The 24,159-nt window shown below is 42.4% G+C and overlaps 1 protein-coding gene across 1 annotated transcript; it reads right to left on the bottom strand.

Annotated features, from left to right (window-relative positions):
- Window positions 1-199: 199 nt before the first annotated feature.
- LOC120032489 (inactive phospholipase D5-like) lies at window positions 200-17,428 on the bottom strand. Its single transcript, XM_038978594.1, has 10 exons — window positions 17,285-17,428; window positions 5,857-5,993; window positions 5,430-5,576; window positions 5,018-5,148; window positions 3,935-4,062; window positions 3,024-3,221; window positions 1,699-1,850; window positions 1,193-1,358; window positions 781-871; window positions 200-429 (listed from the first exon to the last, which is right to left on the bottom strand). Exons 1-10 carry the CDS (start codon window positions 17,426-17,428, stop codon window positions 200-202), a joined length of 1,524 nt encoding a protein of 507 aa, XP_038834522.1.
- Between the last annotated feature and the right edge of the window lie 6,731 nt (window positions 17,429-24,159).

The raw sequence follows: 24,159 nt of genomic DNA, 5'->3' as shown, positions 1-24,159 counted from the left end.
CATTTTTTGCTACGAAAACGAGAGTTTCATATTGGACAATTTTAACTCGGTCCCACCCCCTTTCGGCCTGTTTGCGTCCGTTTAGTTCCTAGTGAATACACCCGTGTTTCATGACAAGTTAAAGGGAAAGTTGTGCTGATAGTTTATTAATAGGGTTCGTTAGACTCATTCCAGGTCTCTTTGCCCTCCTTGTTATCCGTCAGACTCTTGACCTCTGGTTGTTGTGGAGGTTCCTGTATTTGCTACCCTCTGGAGTCCTATTACTGGCCTGTAGGGTTTTAGCGTAGCGCGAATGCCAGTCTCTCTCGAATACAGCCTTCACCTGTTCCAGGATTGTGGCGCCCCTCTCCTTGAGAGTTTGTGTTGGTTTGATGACGAGTCCGGTCCCAGCGTTATAGGCAAACTCACTCCCCACCCAGTCGTGATTACCTGAGGAAATAGAGGCAGCGCACATCAGATATCATACCATTGTGCCCTGAGCAAGGTACTGCATTCCAAACTAGCTCTAGGGAGTGCTGAACTGTGGCTGACTCTTTGCTCCTCTCCAAAATGTGTGTGTGTGTGTGTGTGTGTGTGTGTGTGTGTGTGTGTGTGTGTGTGTGTGTGTGTTTGTGTGTGTGTGTGTGTGTGTGTGTGTGTGTGTGTGTGTGTGTGTGTGTGTGTGTGTGTGGGGGGCGGGGGGTTAAGAGTAAAGGATAATACATATTGTATGTCTTCTCCGTATAAATAATTGTATAATCAATGATACAGTAGATTCCCAGTGACATCTGGATCACTGACCTATGTACACAGCACTGTCGGTCACCATGTACTTATTGTGGTTGATTCCTGGTTGACTATTGGCCATCTGCTCCCTCCTGCTAAAAAACTTCTGCAGGAATAGAAGATTAAAGTCATAAAACCAAATTGATTTCCACCGCAATAGAGGCAACGCTAGTGCACTGTACGGCTTCAAGTTGCTTTAAAACTCAACGAGCCATCACACATCTGAATTCCTGAGCCACTTCATTCTGAAAGGAATATTACAGTCCAAGATCAATGTTTTTAGACCTCACAAGTAGTCTAATGTCGAGATGAAGTCACCCACACCATTGATTGTGTAAAACCAGCGACAGTACATGGTATTTTGGAGTGCATTATACAGTACATCTCTTTAATAGGCATTTCACAGTCTTTCTTTTCATTCACTCACCACTTCTAGGGAGCAGTTGGCCAGCTCCATGCACAGTGACTTGAGGGACATAATGAAGTTAAAGGTGAGCGGGTGGGTCTGCTTCCAGAAACTAATGAGCATACGAACTTTGACCCCTCTCAGGACCACAGCCTCACGTATCATCTCATCGATAGGAGACCAGTATCTGTGTCGATGGAAGGGTCACAAAGTTACAGGAAATGAGATGCACAGTAGAGTACCACAGGGTCTTAGAAGAACACTTTTAGCTAACACCTTCAGCCACAATCCTTCATTTGTGTTTCAGCCAATGGCACCCCTGCCACTTGGTTTGCTAAAAAGCTGAGGGTTTGGGCTCTCAAATTCATAAATCAAGGCACGGGTGCAAACTATGGTTGCACTCCGATTGCAGAATGCAGAAAGTATAGCTTCAGCTTTTATGACATATATTATGTCATTGGTCCGACTATAATGAGCACATTGTGAATAGATGAATAGGCTCATTATCGGATATTGGGAAGCATCACCTTGAAACTAAAGACCCTCCAGACCTTCTGATGAGTAGGGGAAGGTAGTCTGTGACAGAGATGTAGATGAACAACTTGGCGTCCTGCATCACATGCTGTATGACATCTATGTCCTTGGCCCGATCCTTAGGACAGAAGAGGTCAGGAGAGGTCTGAGGAGGGAAGGAAGGAACCAAGAAAGGAATCATAATTAAGATGAGAACACACATTCAAATGATTCAATTTGACTTGTGTTGATTGCAGGTTATATTAAAGACTGTCAACTATTTCAATAAGTAGAGCGTCAACGTTTCATAGCTTCACTTTATTACTGCCTTCTATGTGACAGCCAAAGCCCTCTTTTAGCCTATATTTCACACTTTCAAAACAAAGGTTATTTTCCAATTTCCCATTTCAAGCAGTCTCAATATTTAATATAGTCTGAGACATGGGGGGGAGTAGCGGGCGAAACGAGGACGGACATAACCCCAACATGCGTCATTGTCAGAAGTGAGCTGAGTGGAGCGGAGGCAGAGGAGGAGGGAAAGGTTTGCCAACAGCAGCATCACAGTAGGACGCCATACCATCATTACTTCCTGTTACGATGATGAATATATTCTCTGTAGCTGATCAACATATCATCCCTAGGGGGGTGGAGAGATTCATTACTGTCAAATTAGAACGGAGACGTTTCATTCGTTTCTCTGCGTAACATTTACATGATTAATCACCCGGATGGGTGTCGGTTTAATAATTGATAAAGCAATCTGTTATGGGTGTCATAATATTTTGTAAAGCTTTTGTCCATCTAGTTCAGAACATTCTAGGGTACAAGAACATTTTGTAAATATCAGCTGCCTGGTCAAGTAATAAGATGTCTAGTAAAACTGTTTCGGGGTAGGGTTAGTTATGGTTAGGGCTAGTTATGGTTAGGGCTAGTTAGGGTTAGTTAGGGTTATTTAAAGTTAGTTAGGGTTAGGGTAAATTAGGATTAGTTAGGGTTAGAGTAAGTTAGGATTGGTTAGGGTTGGTTAGAGTTAGTTAGGGCTATGGTTAGGGTAAATTAGGGTAAGTTAGGATTAGGGTTAGTTAGGGTTAGGGTTAGTTATGGTTATTCTACTCCATTTCAACAAGAGTGTAGAAACATAACTCCAAAACTCCTATAGCAAGACAATATTATGGTTTGTAGACCAGTGGTGGCTGGTGTCACTATACATCGGAGGACAGGCTCATTGTAATGCCTGGGATGGAAGAAATGGAACGCAGCCCATCTGCCAATTCCTCCCTCCACCAGCCTCCACCGATCTGCTCTATGTAATACATAGTACATAATAACAAATCCTCACCGACACATAAGCGGTAACCTCTGTATCATTGAGGTACAGCGTTACGGGGCTGTCCTTGCCGTAGAGGGCCGTGACTCTCTTGGACCAGATAGAAGGGATGTAGTCTCTGTACTGGAGCTGCCAGTAAAAGGAGAAGACCCTATGGAGGTCTATAGCCAGACAGCTGCAGTTATAAACCATCACCCCCAACTCCTTCCTCTGTGGAGAGATGCAGGGAAGAGACGGAGGGAGAGGAGGAGGCAATGTGGTTAACTGTCTGGTTATTAAAGAGATAATGAGTATGTTGACTGGACGGCTGAGAGACTCCTCAAACAGACTAGTTATATGCACTATAAGTGAATACTTGTCTGATGAAAACATTGTTTGTTTCAGTGTATTGTGTTTGTGGACTATATACCTGTTTAGTTCAGCTGACAAAGACTGCTGACAGCTCATTATTGCATGTACAGGACCTTGAGAAATTTCTGTTCTCTGCTGACATTTTTGCTAGAGTGTGTAGATTTCTGTTATCTTACACTGTGTGTGTGTTTGGTTGTGTGTGTGTGTGTGTGTTTGGTTGTGTGGGTGTGGTTGTGTGTGTGTGTGTGTGTGTTGACTCCTCATTGGCCAATATGTTAATTACATTCAATGGGAGTTCTACCACCAGCTGGCATTAGGGCATGAAAGTGCCAGGTAATCACTTCTCTAATCACTAATGGACTAGATCAGGGTTTCCCAAACTCGGTCCTGGGGCCCTCCCTGGGTGCACGTTTTGGTATTTTCCCTAACACCACACAGCCGATTCAAATAATCAAAGGTTGATGATGAGTTGGTTATTTGAATCAGCTGTGTAGTGCTAGGGTAAAAACCAAAACATGCACCCAGGGGGGACCCAGGACCGAGTTTGGGAAACCCTAGTCTAGAACTGGTACCTTGGACAGTGATCTCCAGTCCATGCTGGCACTGCCAATGAACACGTGCTTCCTATCAACAACCCAGAAATTGGAGTGCAGTCCGCCTCTGGTCAGAGCTGACATATTCACAAAGCGAACCTCGGCACCTGCAGGGGGAAAATGAAGTTAGGGAAGAAGAATATTTTGTTGTCCATTTTCTTGGAGAGAATGGAAATGGGTCTTTTTGCCTAATCAGCCCACAGGGACGGCCTCAGTGTAGAACCCCAGGAGCAGATTAGAAGGGAGCAGTAAAGTGCCTTGCTGAAGGACACAACCTCCAGACAAACATTTAGGCTACTAAAGCCCTGTTTCTATTGGCCCTTAAATCACGGCCACATTGGAGAAGAAAGGCCAACGTGGCCTGTGGCTGACAGAAAGACGTACAGGCAGCCTTGGAGGCAGGAGGCAGCCCAATTTGACAAGGAAGCAGTTAAGTTGGATCCATTTGCACATTCATGTTGTTTGACCTTGTGGACTCAAGTTTGCCGGAGAGCTCAAGGAGTGAGATTGGAGCTCCTACTGTGATGGATGTTATATAAAATGTTGTATAAACTGGGTGGTTCGAGCCCTAAATGCTGATTGGCTGACAGCGGTAGTATATCAGACAGTATACCACGGGTATGACAAAATGTTACATAAAGTGCTGTATCTGCTTTCCTTAAGATAAATATGAGACACTGTAGCCTACAGACGTAGGGTCTCCATTTGAGTAAATTTGCTACAGCAGGAAAATAATCCTGCAGCAAGAGGAAATTTGAATTATTATGTGGATTATAATTCATGGACATTTTTGTAGGGGTTGATATATTTTTTGTTAGGGCAAATCAAGTCTGAATTTTCAATGTGGAAATGATCGATTTTAGAAGCCTTTTAAAAACTCAAATACACTACAAGTTTGCATTTCTGCCGTGCAGGAAAATTCTCAACAACAAAATAGTTATTCAATTAAGCTCTTACATCTGTATGCATAATTGGGCACACACAGTACTATAGGCCATCAATGAATAATACATTGCTGTTTTTATATATTATGTGGAGTGATATGAATGAAGTGTCACTTACCATGCTCTGTTAGTTTCTGCAGTTCAGCAGAGTCTGTGAGACTGCTGGCAATCTTCAATTTAACCTCCCGAGTCTTGAGGTTGAGCAGTCTCTGGAACAGAAGCTGGCCCTGAGACATAAAAGGATATGTACAGTATGAATGTTATTGTTCCCTTTGCTCTGTGAATGTCCTTATCCAAAGACTGTTGCAGGTTTTGTGTGGCTTAGTATCAATTTCTGCTGCTGGGCGCACTGCTGATATAATGGAATAGCACTTTGCCAAAGTAGAACATTTGTAGAACGGTCCATAGTTTTATAGTTTGCGATATATGATGATGAAGAAGAAGAAGTAGAAGAAGATGAAGAAGTAGCAGTGGCATTCTTGTTACATGATACCTGTTTGCCAGAGTTGGGCCATGTCTCTTGGTCCCATGAGTTGAGGTTCCAGACGGGAGATACCACCTCCACTGAGTGCTTGGCCTGGTCCAACAGGCTGTTGAGGCCTGTGGAGAGGGGCACGTGGGTTGTACCATCTACGGAAAGGGGGAGGTCCTCCGGAATGTTCTCCACAAGGACAATGCTGATGAGAAAGCACACAGTTTTAATCATAAAAATCATGTACATCATTTCAGATCTCTGAAATCGATGATGCAGACATCTATGGCCTATGTTTATGATAGCATCTTAGGGCCTTGGAAGATTCTGACTCCTGTCAGTTATGACAATGTTGTAGGCATGTAGATTTACTTGTTACAGATAGGTAGTCCTGCAGACTGTTTAGGACCTTTGTAATGACTTTCATTTAGCTAGCGCAAGTATTTGGTTCTGGGTTCCTTGATTATAGTTCCTGTACCTCTTACCGACAGTGTCTGTTACAGTTCTCTTCTGTGATTCCGTCCTCGTCCTCCCCCCAGACGTCTACAGCGGAGAAGGTGAGAGCCACCAGCACAGCGAAGCAGCACAGCAGAGCAAAGATGGCGATGCACTTCTGCTGAGACTGGAAGACAGGGAGGAACACACATCATGATTGTGTTCATTAGACACCAAACGGAAGAAAATAGAATGAAATATGGATGACTAAAGTGGACTTCTGTTGGGACTGAAAGACACAGAGAAAAACAAAACACATCAAATCAGGGTTGTGTTCATTAGGCAGCAAACAGACTGAAACATGGACGGACAGCCTGGACTTGTCCAATGAGAAAGGGTAATGTTTGTTTTCTGTTGCAAAATACTTAGATATGGTGTGCCCTAATGAATACGACCCTGGAGTTATCCAATAGATAACACAAATACTTGTTTTCCATTGTAAAATAATTTAAAACGTATGCCCTAAAGAACATTATCCACATCAACCCAGTAATCAGTTGTAACGTTTCCTGAGGGTAATTAAAATGAACCTCAATGGAGATCTTGAATGCACCTCAAAACCTAAATCTCAATCTGTGCCCTTGTAATTTGTTTACATCCCAGATTATGACTAATAGAAATGCAGCCAAGGGAGCAAAACTGACTGTTTTTGAAAGGAACCTCAATGGATTTATTAAATGCACCTCAATCTCTTCTTTCCTGATTAGGACTAATCTCAGCCAAGAAGCAAAACTGACAAGATTAACTATTGACAAGTCCATTAGGTCTCAGGTGTTACACAACAAGAAAATCATCCTCCATTAGATTTGTATATCAATCATCAATACAATTGATCAGCAGTCAGGATTTTACGAATCAATAACCCAAATAGAACGTCATTGGACTGTGTAGTCAGACATCAGATGTGACAAAGGAAGGTATGGTCAATACTTAAAGCAGGCATTGAGTGTGTGTGGCCGGAAGGTGGAAGTAATCAATTCTCATTGGAGGCTGCGAAGCACATTTCCTCGGCTGCAATCCTCCGGTGGCTAGCTCCAGGCATTCCAAATGAATGGGCTGAGAATGGACGATGCTAGCTTACAGTCTAATGGTAATATATTGAATATTGATGGTGGATGTCCTATTCTAGAGATCCTGCCATCCTCCCACACACGATACAGTACATGCTGTAGTGGAACACTTGAGTTTAGGTTGGAGAGGGAAGGCTGTTATAATGCTCCATTGCATAGCATTTGAAAACAAAGAATTACAATTTTATATTGTGTCACATTTTGACTTGAGGAAAGCTGAACTCGGCCCCATCTCTTTGATAGTCACGACACTTGGCAAATTGGTTCCTTATGAGTTGAAATCATTTCAAATACTTGACCTGTGTCTGATGGAGCTTGCCTAGCTAAATGGAACTAATAGAATAGTCCTGAAAATTCTCAGCCACAAAGAGTGATCAAATGAAGATCCTACATCTGTAGGGGTCTTGTACTATATGGTCAGTTTTGAATGAGGATGGAGGGATCACAAGTCATTGATGAAATGTGCATATGGTCCATGGATTCCTTTTCCCTGGGGACCAACACACACACGGCCAATATCGCTCAAATCCTACTTTATGCTAAGAAGAAGCTGAGGGGACAAGTGAAGTGGAACAGTCTTCCTGTAATGAATACACAGGGAGAAAAAGGTGTAGATTCATGATCAGAGCACGGCAGGTGTTTATTTCGCCTTCGTAGAAGGCAGGAATCGTGGTCAAAGGCAGGCAATGGTCATTAACAGGCAGGAGAAACAAAACTAGTACCGATGGCTATAACTGGTTCTCACAAACGAGATAGGAAAAGGCTTAGTAGAGTCAAAATGAACAATACCTCACAAAGGCACAAACAGAATGAACTGAACTAAATAAGGAGCTGATGAGACCAGGTGAGAAACGAACACAGGCGAAATCAATGAACAAAAATGAAAGACAGGGCTACGTTCAAGAACACAAAGAAACAGGGCTACGTTCAAGAACACAAAGAAACAGGGCTACGTTCAAGAACACAACGAAACAGAACACGAGGTTGACTAAAAAAATAAATACAGAACCTTACACTTCCAAACCAAACTGAAGGCAAATTTGATTCACAGTAAAACTATGTTTAAAGGAAAGAAAGAAGGAAAACACTGTTCTATTGAAGTTAAAGAACAGGGGCTTAGGTATGTAGGGCTTTTCTACAGCTGCCCTACGCCCGCCTGCTTTGTTCAGGCGCATCAGAGCTGAAAGGATTTTATTAAACCTTAAACCATCTACTTTGCTGTATTGCGACCGTGTGTGACTGTGTACTACTTTTGGTGTCTTTTTTTGTTTGTTTACAATCCTTACTTAGTGCAATGTATGTATTGTAACACTATGTGTAGTAGATGTAAATTACATGTGTAATAGTATAAGGGGTGCAACTTCGGTTTCAGAAGTGGGGGGACATCATTATTATATATTGTTTTGTATATTCATTTTTTTACCCAGTCAGATAAACACTCTAAACAGCCTACACGACCACTCGGAGGCGTCCGCATGGTCCTAAAGCACGACGTTGCCTCGTTTTGTATCACATTCCAATGATAAAACTGGGAGGACAAAAATGCAAATGCAGAATGTTAGGGGGGGGGACATGCAGTGAAAGTTACGCCCCTGAGTGTAAGTATCTATTTTATACAAGAGTATTGTGTCTTGAAGACACATCCCCTTGAGGGACAGTAAAGATAACATTTTTCTTCTTCCTTCTCCAAGTGGGTTTGATGTATGTCGCTTTAATTGAGGGCCAAGTCAATGTGGCCAATGGTCAGAATACAGATCTCTCTTCTGACAGGTATCCTCAAGAAGTCCCCATTTTCTTTCTTCATTTAAAAGTGCGTCAGGCAGTTCTGTTTTGCTTAGCTCGACACTCCTGCAATCTCATTCTCTCGGTTGTTTGAGCCTTTGGCACGACTGTTGACGGCGCCTGTATCAGTGTTGCGCTGTGTGTGGCTGTCACCATCACATTATCTATTCTCTTTCTCTCTTTTTTTCTCCCATTTTGAATTTGAATCAACATCCTCCCTTGGCCCCTGCCAGCTTGTCTACTGTCTTTGGGTGAGGGAGCTTTGCCCTGAATCCTTCTTCCACAACTGTAGTTTTTTAAGATTCTATGTAGTCAAGAATTTGCCACCATTACAATCAATTAAACTTCTGACAGCTAGATTTAGTATTTTCATCACCATCCCTCTCTGGCCCCTTGTCAGCTTGTTTAGTGCCTTTGGGTGAAGGAGCAGTGCACATTTTCATCTTTTTCCAGGAGCTTTTTAAAACTTCAAGCAGTCAGAAATGTACCATCATTCACAACCTATGAAACTTTTGCCAGTGAAGCAAAACAAAGAATTGTCGAAGTCAGAAAAAACAATACAACTTTTGACAGCTAGTGAAGAGTCACTCCTCAGTCCACATAGAAAAATATTGTCAAGTCAATTTCAAACCCGGTCCATCATCTACTCTCCGCCCTGTCTGTCTCGAGCGATCATGCGGAAAGAAGGAGAAACAGCCCGGATGCACTTTGCACTCGTCTGTCGCGCCAAGGGAACGAGGGAACCGCTCCTCCCTTCAATGAATTTAGCCGAGTCAAGGACCTCGCCACGTTTCGCTGGGGTTAATACACATGGGGATATTCATCCACAACAAATACAAGCCAGACCTGTCAGATAAATGAACAGATTTCACAGAAACTATCCCGGCATAAACCCAGAATGACATTTTCTGGTATCATTTTTAATTCCACAGCAAAATGTTATTTATTTATATAATTTAAAAAACATTATTCTCGGTGACCAATTGTATCTGTATGCAACTAATTACAAGTAAAGCCTACTCTTCTGGATATTATAATCAACCAATCAAATCTCATTATGATCAAGCATGAAAATCTCAGTGAGAAAAGTTCCGCAACCGAAATGAACCAGTATGTTCTTTAAGTACATTAACACCCAATTCTGTATAATATAATGAATAATAATATACACAAATCATTCTAAAGAATAAAAAAGGAAGGTGATGAATGAATACATCATTGATAAATCTCAAACTCACCTTCATAGGCTCCTGTGGCTGTGTAGTTGGTGCTGCCATGAGTCCTTTAAACTTCACACACCTGGTCAACTAACGGTCAACTAACGGTTAATCACATTAGACATTCTCCAGTCTCAGTGACCTAGTAAACCATGACCCTGTCCTCGTAAACCATAACCATGACCCTGTCCTCACAGTGTCCCCTTGTCCTCATAATGCTGTTGCTCTGGTCCCGACGGTGTGTGTGATGCGTGGTGTAGTCCGAGGTCTGTCCCGGTAAGCCCTGACATGGTCTCTCCACTTCCTCTCTGGCGCTTCCTTTGTGTGCTCTTCTACTCTGTCCACAGTGATAGTGTGAAAGTGTGTGTGTTGGGATGTGTGTGTTTGGATGTGTGTGTGTGCTCTCTCTACTCCCCTCCACACTGACAGAGGCAGAGGCAGAGGGAGAGGTAGAGTAGGAACAGGACTGTGCCCACCCCTTCAGTCCAAACATCCAATGTGAAAGCTCCCTCCCTCCCTCCCTCCCTCCCTCCCTCCCTCCCTCCCTCCCTCCCTCCCTCCCTCCCTCCCTCCCTCCCTCCCTCCCTCCCTCCCTCCCTCCCTCCGCTCCTCTCCCTTCCTTTCTTCCTTCCTACCTGCCCTGTGAAGCAAAACTCAACTGGCAGAAAGCAAATGGACCTTGCTAGCGACTAGAATGAAATCCCCAAAAATTCCCACTAGGTATAGGGCAGAAACTAAAGAAACATACCCACTGGGTATAGGGCAGAAACTAAAGAAACATACCCACTGGGTATAGGGAAGAAACTAAAGAAACATACCCACTGGGTATAGGGCAGAAACTAAAGAAACATACCCACTGGGTATAGGGCAGAAACTAAAGAAACATACCCACTGGGTATAGGGCAGAAACTAAAGAAACATACCCACTGGGTATAGGGCAGAAACTAAAGAAACATACCCACTGGGTATAGGGCAGAAACTAAAGAAACATACCCACTGGGTATAGGGCAGAAACTAAAGAAACATACCCACTGGGTATAGGGCAGAAACTAAAGAAACATACCTACTGGGTATAGGGCAGAAACTAAAGAAACATACCCACTGGGTATAGGGCAGAAACTAAAGAAACATACCCACTGGGTATAGGGCAGAAACTAAAGAAACATACCTACTGGGTATAGGGCAGAAACTAAAGAAACATACCCACTGGGTATAGGGCAGAAACTAAAGAAACATACCTACTGGGTATAGGGCAGAAACTAAAGAAACATACCCACTGGGTATAGGGCAGAAACTAAAGAAACATACCCACTGGGTATAGGGCAGAAACTAAAGTAGCTGCAGAACTAACATAATGTTTATGGTATTGATTCAACTGCACCTCCATGCACCCAACATAATCATGTGATGGATATAGGTATACAGTGTACATAAATACATTATACATACAGTGTACTAAGAACACACACACGCACACACACACACACACACACACACACACACACACACACACACACACACACACACACACACACACACACACACACACACAGCATATCAAATGATGTCATAATAGTATGTTTGTTTTCTACGCCCTACATTTCAAGTTTCCCGTGTCATAATAATTGAAATTCAATCACTGCGCTTAAGGCCATCAACATCCATAACATCTCTCCACCAGCCCAGTCCCCTTTCTGCTCTAGTCTACAGTCTACAGAGGAAGATAAAACACTCTTGCACAAAAGACGCATTCAGGACCGCAGTGAGGAAGTGAGGAAGAATCAAGCAGGAAACTAAACCCCTTCCATCTTTCTCTTCACCTCTAATGTCTCTTTTTTTATTCACAGGGAAACCTGGCATGGTTTAACAGTAGCGAAGACCGAAGAGCATATGCTACCTACTGCAGGAGGCTACTGCTGAATCTAACTCGGCATAGGGGGTTGGAGCCCATAGGGAGGGGGAGACAGAGAGAGAGAGAGAGAGAGAGAGAGAGAGAGAGAGAGAGAGAGAGAGAGAGAGAGAGAGACAGAGAGAGAGAGAGAGAGAGAGAGAGAGAGAGAGAGAGAGAGAGAGACAGAGAGAGAGAGAGAGAGAGAGAGAGAGAGAGAGAGAGAGCTGGTGGGGAGTGGAAAAGTTTAGTTAAAGTCAATTTACCTCAAACAACCTTGGGAGTCTGAGGAATACTTCTTTCACATCCATCTCCCCATCTTGACCCATCTATCTCTGCTAAGCGTCTGAGCTCTCATCCATAAAGTGGATAAACTTGTCAGACTGACACTCTATACCTCTCACTTCAGGGATGTTCATATACACTAGGCCAGCCTGCAGTATAAACAGCTGCATCCTCAATAGTCTCAGTTAAAGGAAGGTACAAGAGGAGGCCTGGAATCCAGGCTACATCGTCAATGACATAGAATAATGTTGCTTCTACTCTATTGTCAATGAAGTGTATAGAATGGTAGTTACAGGATATGTGCTGGTTTCTCATGCTGAACTAGAGCATTCTGGAGGGATAATGTGATGAGGAACCCCACTGGGCTCTATGACAGAGAGAGAGGTGCCCTCTGGGTGTCACCCTCTGACTGGAGGAGAGAGAGAGAGAGAGAGAGAGAGAGAGAGTGGGTTGCAGCGAGAGAGAGCAGGACGGTGTTGACAGGAAGGGTTGAGTCTTGTCCCGAGAGGAAGAATGTTGCCAAAGGTGGGTGCACACGCTGGAACACACACGCGTTTCTAGATATAGTCGATGCCCAGAAACCCCCACCATAGTATCATTGGCGGGAGGTCTCACTTTAACATGTCTGTGTGTTTTCTCAAACCATATTTAGGTCAGTGGGTTTCTCAACGTTTTTTATTTTATTTGATCAAAAAACACTCAGGTCATATAGTCAGGAAAACTCCTGTTTTAACCCTGGAGATAACCCCTCCATTGAGCTTTCAAATTCAAATCAAATCAAATCAAATGGTATTGGTCACTTGCACCGAATCCAACAGGTGTAGACTTTGCGGTAAAATGCTAATTTACGAGCCCATTCCCAACAGTGCAGAGTTAAAAAGCAAGACAAATATTTGCTAAATAAGAAAGGAAATAGAAGCCCAGTAAAAACAATAACGAGGCTATATACAGGGATTACCGGTACCGAGTCAATGTACAGTGGTACGACGTAGTGGAGGTGATTGAGATAACATCAGGAAACATATTAAACAGAGTACCAGCAGCGTGTGTTTTGTGTGTGTGTGTGTGTGTGTGCGTGCATGCGTGTGTGTGTGTGTGTGTGTGTCTGTGTGTGTGAGTGAGTGAGTGTCAGTGTAGTATGTGTGAGTGTGTTGGTAGAGTCTAGTGAGTGTGCATAGAGCCAGTCAAGGGAGTCAGTGCAAAACAATTAAGGTAAATAAATAGTAAAGGGGATCAATGTAAATAGTCCGGGTAGCCAGTTGATTAGCTGTTCAGCAGTCTTATGGCTTGAGGGTTGAAGCTGTTCAGATATCTTTTGGTCACAGACTTGGCACTTGGTTACTCGTTGTGGTGCAGTGGCAGAGAGAACAGTCTATGACTTGGGTGGCTGCAGTTTTTGACAATTTTTAGGACCTTCCTCTGACACCGCCTGGTATAGAGGTCCTGGATGGTAGGGAGTTTGGCCCCAGTGAAGTACTGGGCCGTACGCACAACCCTCTGTTGGATACCGTGCAGTTGCTATACCAAGAGGTGTATGCAGCAAGTCAAGATGCTCTCAGTGGTGCAGCTGTAGAACATTTTGAGAATCTGAGGGCCCGTGCCAAACCCTTTCAATCCAATTCCAGTGCTGATTCATTGCACTGGCTCAGAGCAGCCTGTTCAGACTGTAATTCTCCAACAGGGACTTCATTATCTTCTATGCGCTGTCTATGGCCCAGCGCACCCACACTAGAGACTGATTAAGACTACCTCAGCTGTACAAGATGCCACTATTGCAGAGGTCTCATACTGTATACAGTGGAGCTCCACTCAACCACAGAGAGACATATCTGTTGTGTTACAGTGGTTACAGTGTGTGGGAGTGTGTGATTTCTCTGTGGAGGGGAAGATACAGATGTAGGATCTTAATTTGAGCCAGTTTGCTACAGCAGGAAAAGAAACCCGTAAGTTTGGCATTTAAAAAAATAAAATGCTCAAAAGAGAGAAGTTAAACAAAGTTTGGAGCTTGATCGACACTATTTAAAGCAGGCATTGAGGGTGTGTGAGGTGGACAGTGAAAGTAATTAATTATCATTGGAGGCTGCGAAGCACATTTCCTCGGCTGCAATCCTCCGGTGGCTAGCTCCAGGCATTCCAAATGAATGGGCTGAGAATGGACGATGCTAGCTTAGAGTCTAATGGTAATATATTGAATATTGATGGTGGATGTCCTATTCTAGAGATCCTGCCATCCTCCCACACACGATACAGTACATGCTGTAGTGGAACACTTGAGTTTAGGTTGGAGAGGGAAGGCTGTTATAATGCTCTATTGCATGGCATTTGAAAACAAAGAATTACAATTTTATATTGTGTCACATTTTGACTTGAGGAAAGCTGAACTAGGCCCCATCTCTTTGATAGTCACGACACTTGGCAAATTGGTTCCTTATGAGTTGAAATCATTTCAAATACTTGACCTGTGTCTGATTGAGCTTTCCTAGCTAAATGGAACTTATACAATAGTCCTAGAAAATTATCAGCCACAAAATAGTGATCAAATGAAGATCCTACATAGGGGTCTTGTACTATATGGTCAGTTTTGAATGAGGATGGAGGGATCACAAGTCATTGATGAAATGTGCATTTTTGACTACGGGATACAATTGAATTTCTCTGTTCTGCCCCTCATGTGTCATCAGAATGCTATAATATATTCTCTTTACTCACTTGTACAGGTACCGTCGTGAAGGTGATCCAGGTACTCGTGATAGAGGTGACACAGGTACACAGTTTTTCACCTTCACACATAATACCATGACTCATTCACACGTTCCAAAACAGGAACAGGAAATAGGTGTTTGTGTGTCCGCATGTCAGCATGGTGAGGGTCAATGTCTGTGATGTGCTGAGTTGGCCGTCGGGCACCAGTGCCATGGGAGACTGGCGCCGTGCGAGAGAGAGAGAGAGAGAGAGAGAGAGAGAGAGAGAGAGAGAGAGAGAGAGAGAGAGAGAGAGAGAGAGAGAGAGAGAGAGAGAGAGAGAGAACAGACAGTGGAGCTGGAGTGAGCTGACGGTGAAGAATGACCAAAGTTTTAATACTGGCAGGAAGTTAAAGTGGGTTGAAAATATAGATGAATTACAGATGCAGGATCTTAATTTGATCACTCTTTTGTTGTTGAGAATGTTCCCGGGCAGCAAAAAAGACTAACTTGTAATGTATTCAAGGTTTAAAAAGGCTTCTAAAGTTTGTAATTTACACTTTATGTCAGACTTCCCCTAAAGAAAAATGTATCAACCCCTACAAAACATAATTACAATCCACATAATAATTCACATTTCTTGTTGCTGGAGGATTATTTTCCTGCTGTAGCAAACTGGCTCAAATGTAGATCCTACATCTGTAGAACCTGCTGGTCCACAAAGTCTCTGTCTATAGCTGGAGACTCTATCTTACTCTGTAGCTGCTCGGCTTTCCCAATAATCCATTTATTGTAATGCAGCACTGCGTGATCCATACACCAGCCCAATGGATTAGTGGGTGGGGTTGAGTTGGGTCTGGGCTGCATAAAAGAACAGTAGAGTGTGTAGTGTAACAGACAGACATCAGGGCTTCTGAGGACAGACTGTACATAACAGTACTATCTCCCTGTTCCGACATGAGATTTCAGGGCAGGTCTCAACTCACCAGAACTGGGTTCAAATACTATTTGAAATAATTTAAAATACTTGACCTGTGTCTGATTGAGCTTGCCTAGCTTAAATTGAACTAATGCAATAGTCCTAAAAATGTAAACCCTTCCCATCTAGCACTGCAGGCAGGCTCAAGCAAACACTGAAACTATATTTAAAAAAGAAAAACATTATTTGAACCCAGGTCAAGTACAGAACAGTTACTATTGTGGCACATCTCTCGCTTCCCTTCAGACATGAGATGACAAGACAGGTGTCTGCTATACTCAGTATACTTAAAGCAGGCAGATCTCCCAGTCCCGTACCACCCCCAACCATGAAATATTTACACTCAATTTCAGCTAAAAAGCTCACTGCCTCCGAGAGGGCACGCTTAGAGGGAGAGGAAGTCTCTAGCCTATGGCGGAGGAGTTTAGCCTGAGTCTGTGTAACCCTAACGTAAGGTGAAAACACATGACTCCCTTACCTTAAACACTAATGTAGAAAATAGAAACCGAAGCAGAAACCCAACACTTAAGTTAGTTTGAGTTTTGGCAGCGGGCATTTCAAATTAAAAGAGAGAAGAAGTTAAAACAAAGTTTGGAGCTTGATCGGCACTATTTAAAGTAGGCATTGAGTGTGTGTGAGGCGGACAGTGGAAGTAATCAATTCTATTTGGAGGCGGCGAAACACATTTCCTCGGCTGCAATCCTCCGGTGGCTAGCTCCAGGCATTCCAAATGAATGGGCTGAGAATGGACGATGCTAGCTTACAGTCTTTCTCGCCGTTATACCATTTCATATTCAAATCCCTTCCCGTTCGGGTCCTATCCCCTCTCAAGTAGTTCTTAATGCTTTTCTATAGGCCCATCAAACTCACCAACAACTTTATTGAATCTTAGTTATTTTCTTTTTTACAGTGGCTTCCCCCTCATCCTCAAATCAAATCGTATCGGTCACATACACATGGTTAGCAGATGTTAATGCGAGTGTAGCGAAATGCTAATATATTGAATATTGATGTTGGATGTCCTATTCTAGAGATCCTGCCATCCTCCAACACACGATACAGTACATGCTGTAGTGGAACACTTGAGTTTAGGTTGGAGAGGGAAGGCTGTTATAATGCTCTATTGCATGGCATTTGAAAATAAACTATTACAATTTTATATAGTGTTTTCACATTTTGACTTGAGGAAAGCTGAACTAGGCCCCATCTCTTTGATAGTCACGACTCTTGGCAAACTGGTTCCTGCATGAATATTTTAATCAGCTAACATGTTCCCTGTGGATATCCTGTCCCAAGTCAATTACATTTCATCCTAGTTGAGTGGACTGAATCCTTGGGTTAGACAAGAGATCGAAGTCAACTGTCCCTCAAATCATTCTCAGCCAGTTGCCCAGCCAAACCTGTCTTCAGCCTCTATCCCCTACTAATACTACTGTACGACATTCCTCTGGAATCTCCCCAACAGCTTCCACCAGTGTGTATGAGGTGTGTTTAAGTGTGCGTTCAGGGTACTCACATGTTCCAGCTTCTCTTTGCTGCGAAGCCAGATGGTTGCAGAATAGTCCTGTTGCTGGATAGCACTGTTGGCGTAGATGTCAGAGAGGTGGGGTGCGTGGAGGGGTTCCCCTCTACCCCTCATCCCATGGCCTCCTGATGCCATGATGCACACACACACACGCGCGCGCACACACACACACACACACACACACACACACACACACACACACACACACACACACACACACACACACACACACACACACACACACACACACACACACACACACACACACACACACACACACACACACTCACAAACAATCACTTAAAAGCTCCTCTTCTTCTCTTCTGGCCTCTTTCCTCCTCTAGACTCTATCACTGTCAGTCTATAGCTAGTCAATGAGTGAGCCAAGCCCTTCTAAACCATCGTGGATCTGTAAGTGGGTGACTGTCTATAGCTCTTCAAACCCACCGAGGTTCTCTTCTCTCACTGGCTGTCTAACTGTCTGGTGTGTGTATGGGCAGTGGGTGGGCTGGTTCCTCGTGGGAGGTGGGGCTCAACAGGGAGTGCTGCAGCAGAATGAAGTGGGAGAGTGCCAGACCCACTTATAGGCACTGAGTGAGTGAGTGAGTGTGTGTGTGTGTGTGTGTGTGTGTGTGTGTGTGTGTGTGTGTGTGTGTGTGTGTGTGTGTGTGTGTGTGTATATGTGTGTGTGTGTGTGTGTGTGTGTGTGTGTGTGTGTGTGTGTGTGTGTGTGTGTGTGTGTGTGTGTGTGTGTGTGTGTACTACATTCAAATTAAAACGGAGGTTCTTACATCAGTGAGGAAATCTATGTATCAGATAATAAAGCTATAGTATGTTTATATCGGTTAGTCCAGTGGTGTCTGTAGCTTAACCTACTGCACATGTCAGAGTATATCGCTGTATTACACTGCACCAGAGTGGGACACTAGTGTGTTAGCTAATAAAGTCTTGATTTGACACTGCCTCAACTACACTGCCTCGACTACACTGCCTCGACTACACTGCCTCTAACGGCATTTCATTGGTATATACAGTACACCTTTTAGGTCATTATATAGTTTCACACTGCCGATATAACCACATACTGTAAGTCTTGAATGAATGGAGGTTGTGTAAATACTGAAGCAAAGAGAAAGGAAAGTGTTCAGTGGCCCTTGAACGATTTATGTCACGACTGGAGAACCTTTCTGCCACCAGAATGGATTTTGCAGTGATTGTTCTAGTTTCATTACCTAAATTATGCAGCCATCATTGCATCAATACTGCACAGCTAAACTGATTCTTAATAGGTGAATTCTCCTATGGCAGTAGTTCCTATATAGCCTGTCAAAATGTACTTACTCACAAGCCTCCATCTCTCCACTCCAGGATGGAAATTGCAATATTTATGCCCTTACTTTTCCTCCAGTGTTTAGTGAACAGCATACTAATTTCTCTCTCTCCCCTACAGTCAGGTCTGCAGAGGCAGACTTGCTGACACAGTACTCTTGTTTCTTTTTTTTGTCCTCCTCAAACCTTCATCAGTCAACCACAAGCAATAATAGCTAATTGATGGAAAGTATAGACTATGTAAATATAAACGCCCTATTGCACACACAAGCTGGTTCGGTGTCGTACATCTTCGCCTAGTCAATGTGAGGAGACAAAGTGCCAAGTCATCATCACTGACAGCTCGACTTTTTGATATCCATGTTCTGTAAGATGAACCAAAGACTTTGATACAGTATTCTACTGTGAGAAGTGTGTATCAGTAACAAACAGAATGCAGCATAAAGGTCCAGTAATATCATAGAAAACCAATTTGAACGTTATACTTTATATAAACCAATATCCGTCAGGTATGTAGAAGTATTGAGGTACTGCCTAGGTCCCCAAGTCATCACATTTGTCAAAACGAATCAAAAACTAGTCCAGTCTCTCTATGCCCACTGACACTCCAACACGCTCATAACATACACACACATTTATACTGACTCCACACACTCATAACATACACACACATTTATACTGACTCCACACACTCATAACATACACACACATTTATACTGACTCCACACACTCATAACATACACACACATTTATACTGACTCCACACACTCATAACATACACACACATTTATACTGACTCCACACACTCATAACATACACACACATTTATACTGACTCCACACACTCATAACATACACACACATTTATACTGACTCCACACACTCATAACATACACACACATTTATACTGACTCCACACACTCATAACATACACACACATTTATACTGACTCCACACACTCATAACATACACACACATTTATACTGACTCCACACACTCATAACATACACACACATTTATACTGACTCCACACACTCATAACATACACACACATTTATACTGACTCCACACACTCATAACATACACACACATTTATACTGACTCCACACACTCATAACATACACACACATTTATACTGACTCCACACACTCATAACATACACACACATTTATACTGACTCCACACACTCATAACATACACACACATTTATACTGACTCCACACACTCATAACATACACACACATTTATACTGACTCCACACACTCATAACATACACACACATTTATACTGACTCTACACACTCATAACATACACACACATTTATACTGACTCTACACACTCATAACATACACACACATTTATACTGACTCCACAAACTCATAACATACACACACATTTATACTGACTCTACACACTCATAACATACACACACATTTATACTGACTCTACACACTCCAACACACTCATTACATACACACACATTTATACTGACTCTACACACACATTTATACTGACTCTACACACTCCAACACACTCATACCATACACACACATTTATACTGACTCCACACACTCATAACATACACACACATTTATACTGACTCTACACACTCATAACATACACACACATTTATACTGACTCTACACACTCATAACATACACACACATTTATACTGACTCTACACACTCATAACACACACATTTATACTGACTCTACACACTCCAACACACTCATTACATACACACACATTTATACTGACTCTACACACTCATAACATACACACACATTTATACTGACTCTACACACTCCAACACACTCATTACATACACACACATTTATACTGACTCTACACACTCACGCACACTGACACTCCAACACACTCATTACATACACACACATTTATACTGACTCTACACACTCCAACACACTCATTACATACACACACATTTATACTGACTCTACACACTCATAACATACACACACATTTATACTGACTCTACACACTCATAACATACACACACATTTATACTGACTCTACACACTCATAACATACACACACATTTATACTGACTCTACACACTCATAACATACACACACATTTATACTGACTCTACACACTCATAACATACACACACAGTTATACTGACTCTACACACTCACTCAAATACAATCATTATTTATGCTGCTGCTACTCTGTTTATTATATATCCTGATGCCTAGTCACCTTAAGCCTCTACATATCTACCTCTATCACTCCAGTATACCTGCACAGTGTAAATATGCTACTGGAACTGACCCTGTATAAAGCTTCTTCCTTTCTTGTGTTCTTCTTGTTTATGTTTCTTGTGTGTTTTTGTTCTACCTTATGTTATTTTTAGTACTACATTGATATCGATTACTGCGTTGTCGTATTTGGAGCTCGCAAGAAAGGCATTACACTGTACTTGTGCGCGTGACATTAAAACTTGAAACAGTACAGAATAATATCCTACCCAGACAAAAGGTCAACGAGGCCAGCGCACTCTTAATCCTTCATTTCCATGTAAAACCCCAAGACATTCAAAACCACAGTTCAGTAACAAGCCTCAACTTAATTCTGAAAACCCAAGATTCTCCCAGTAGAATTAGAGCTCCAGAAACACATGCTGTGCAGCAGCAGCATCAGTAGCCCAGTATGACAAAGGGAATGACTTTTTACACTGCAGGGGGATTAAACAAATGGAGCAAAATATCTTAAGACACAGTAATTAACAGAGCACCGAAGACGGCCCCTCTGAGCCATAGAAATAGAATTACAGAATGGAAATGATTTTGACTTGAATGGGACGGTCCATTCTAATAATTCTATTTCTATGTTCTGTGTGTCCCGTATGTTCCGTTTAATAGTGACTGAAAGAGGTCGGACAAGGGGGTAGGGTTGAGTGTGGCGCTGAGGGAGAAAAGCAGGGAGGGTTAACATACTGTAGCCAGGGAGTCTTTACAGTAGCAGCTGACTGACAAAAATATTTCATAGAATTTACAGTTATTGTCCCAACATGTGTTTAGAAATATATACAGCATGGATATCTGGATATGAAATTCACATGAAAAAAACTGTCAATGATAGTCATGCAGTTTATTCAAATCTGTCAAAAGTAGACAAACAAAAATCATGTAACCATTATCTTACAAAGATAACAAATAAATCATGACAATTAGAAAACCTATCCGTACAAAATATACAAGCAGAAACATGTAAAAGGTTTGAAATGACATAAAGACAATAAAGACCTTACTAATGAGCCACAAAATGCTATTTTCTTTATTAATAATCAAGCTGTTTTGGCTGTGAAACATCAACATTTACGATCAGGTTACATTCATGTGTAAACATTGGTATGAGGCAGGACATCCAGATACAGTATGGGTATATCATAGAGGTAGATAGAGGACTCTAGTGCCTAAAAGCCATTTTAGCATGGGCAGCACCATTGAGGACTTTCACCATTTTTAAGTAGAACTGGGTGGGACTTCTTATGGGTTAAGAAAGGATCACATAATTCAAATCAGCTCATCAGGAGGGATCAGCCAATGAATTACACTTGTGAACAAACATTGCATAACTGCAGGTGGCAGTAAATCATAAACCTTGGATTTATACCTGTTCAAACAACACACTCCAGGTGGCAGTGTGCACCCTTTCAGTTTGTTTAAAACTCATAGTAGTAGAATAAGAAAAGTAACCACTTCAAAATGGAGATGTCCTCAATGGTGCTGTATGCTCTCACAGACGCCATAAAGGGACAGATACAATGTTGTGTCCTCTATCTAGCTCTATGGGGTATATAGAGCTACTTCCTGGTCCATTTTACTTCCTGGGTCCATTTAATTTCCCGGTCCATGTCATGGTTTCTCTCAGCACTTGGTCATGTTCAGTAGGGTACACTGTAGCAAACTGTTTTGCAACGGATAATGAAAATGAGTGGTTACCTACCCGCTTAACTCCATTTCAAAACGTTTTCTCCCGACTGAACATGATCCTGGTCTCCGACTATCCCTTTCTATGCTGACTTTTACTCAGATCTCTTCGCTTCATAAGCGTTCTTCAAGTACGTTAACCAGAACACTAGTGTGTGTTCCATGACTCAATCACAGATGGCTGGTGGTGCCTTAATTGGGGAGGACAGGCTCATAGTAATGGCTGGAATGGAATGGTATTGACACATCAAACACATGGTTTCCTTGTGTTTGATACCATTCCATTCACTTCATTCCAGTCACTATTATGAGCCGTCCTCCCCTCACCAGCCTCCTGTGGATTCAATCATAATGGATAATCAAAACCAGTTCTCAATCAAAGCCAGTTCCAATGAAACCCAGCATCCACAAGGAGTACACCCAGACCTGTTTTGGTCAACAGATGTTACGTATCCTTACTATCGACAGATATCCTCACTAACACCACCACGCTGTGGTGAATCACTTCAGCTTTAACATGTGCAAATCAACAAACGTTAGCTGAGCTACATCTCCTAGCCTGCGTGCCAGTCTGCTTCTGCACTCTTTACAACTCCTTACGCAATTGTCATGCCAGACATGAGGCACCCAGGCTATTTCCATCTTATAGTTTCATCCAACACTCTCGTGGTTTTGACCGGGGGCACTTTGTGACGTAACACCCTTGGATATGGGGACTACTTTCGGGAACACATTTTTCAGGAAGCTACTTTACCACCTAGCCTACAGTAGTTAGTTATTAGTAACATACAGTACAGCTATCTGTGATGGATCATTCTTAAGACGTACTGTATCACTCCACAAGGGAAGGCATGGATGGGATAATTATAATAATATAATCCTGTTATACACATTTAAATGGATACATAACACTGTACATACCCTATGTCTTTTTATCTGAATAAATAAAGAATAATATTGGTCTCTCTTTAGTGGAAAAATCGTAATATTAGAACAAGCGCACCAAGCTGCAAGTGCTACAAGTCAGCTAACAGATACAGTATGCTATATGTTCATATTCACAATATTTGCCGAGCTATGCTATGCATAATGGCAGGATATTCAGAAAAATATTTTCAGAAAGACACTGAATTCTATTCTCCAATGCTGAACCATGGTGTCCATTTAGTGTTTGTTGTAATTTGGGTTCTATATAGCCCCCAAAAGGGTTGTAACCACAAAGCAAACAGTCGATCAGGCAACAGTCAACGGCTCATTTGAATATTTTGGGGTGTGGTTTGCTAACAGCTCTTTTTGTCCAACTGTGAGTGAGAGTGTAATTTCAGTTGATCTAATCTGTTGGGTTATGCTGTTACATGCGATACAATATGTGACTATAGCCAGTGACAAACTCACGTATGGCCTTGTGTCAATTGAGAACGGTTGACTAAGTAGTTCTCAATTCTCTCCTCAGGAACCCCCAGCTGTTCCAGAGCTAGCACACCTGATTCAACAATAATAAAACCTATGGAATTTTAACAATATAATATGTCTATTAAATCTGAATTTAAAAACCTTTGAGATTGAGAAGGTTCTTTACAG

This window comes from Salvelinus namaycush, chromosome 39, assembly GCF_016432855.1.
Source record: "Salvelinus namaycush isolate Seneca chromosome 39, SaNama_1.0, whole genome shotgun sequence".
Taxonomy (NCBI): Eukaryota; Metazoa; Chordata; class Actinopteri; order Salmoniformes; family Salmonidae; genus Salvelinus; species Salvelinus namaycush.
The sequence above is the reverse complement of the archived record's forward strand: the minus strand, read 5'-3'. Positions and strand labels throughout refer to the sequence as shown.

What these genes read in the sequence shown, in the direction of transcription:
- LOC120032489 (XM_038978594.1), bottom strand. Translation starts at nt 17,428, where the DNA reads ATGGCATCAGGAGGCCATGGGATGAGGGGTAGAGGGGAACCCCTCCAC. An exon ending in AACTGTAACAGACACTGTCG is followed by an intron (nt 5,577 to 5,856) that starts GTAAGAGGTACA and finishes CTTTCTCATCAG; the next exon opens with CATTGTCCTTGTGGAGAACA. An exon ending in GCAGAAACTAACAGAGCATG is followed by an intron (nt 4,063 to 5,017) that starts GTAAGTGACACT and finishes TTCCCCCTGCAG; the next exon opens with GTGCCGAGGTTCGCTTTGTG.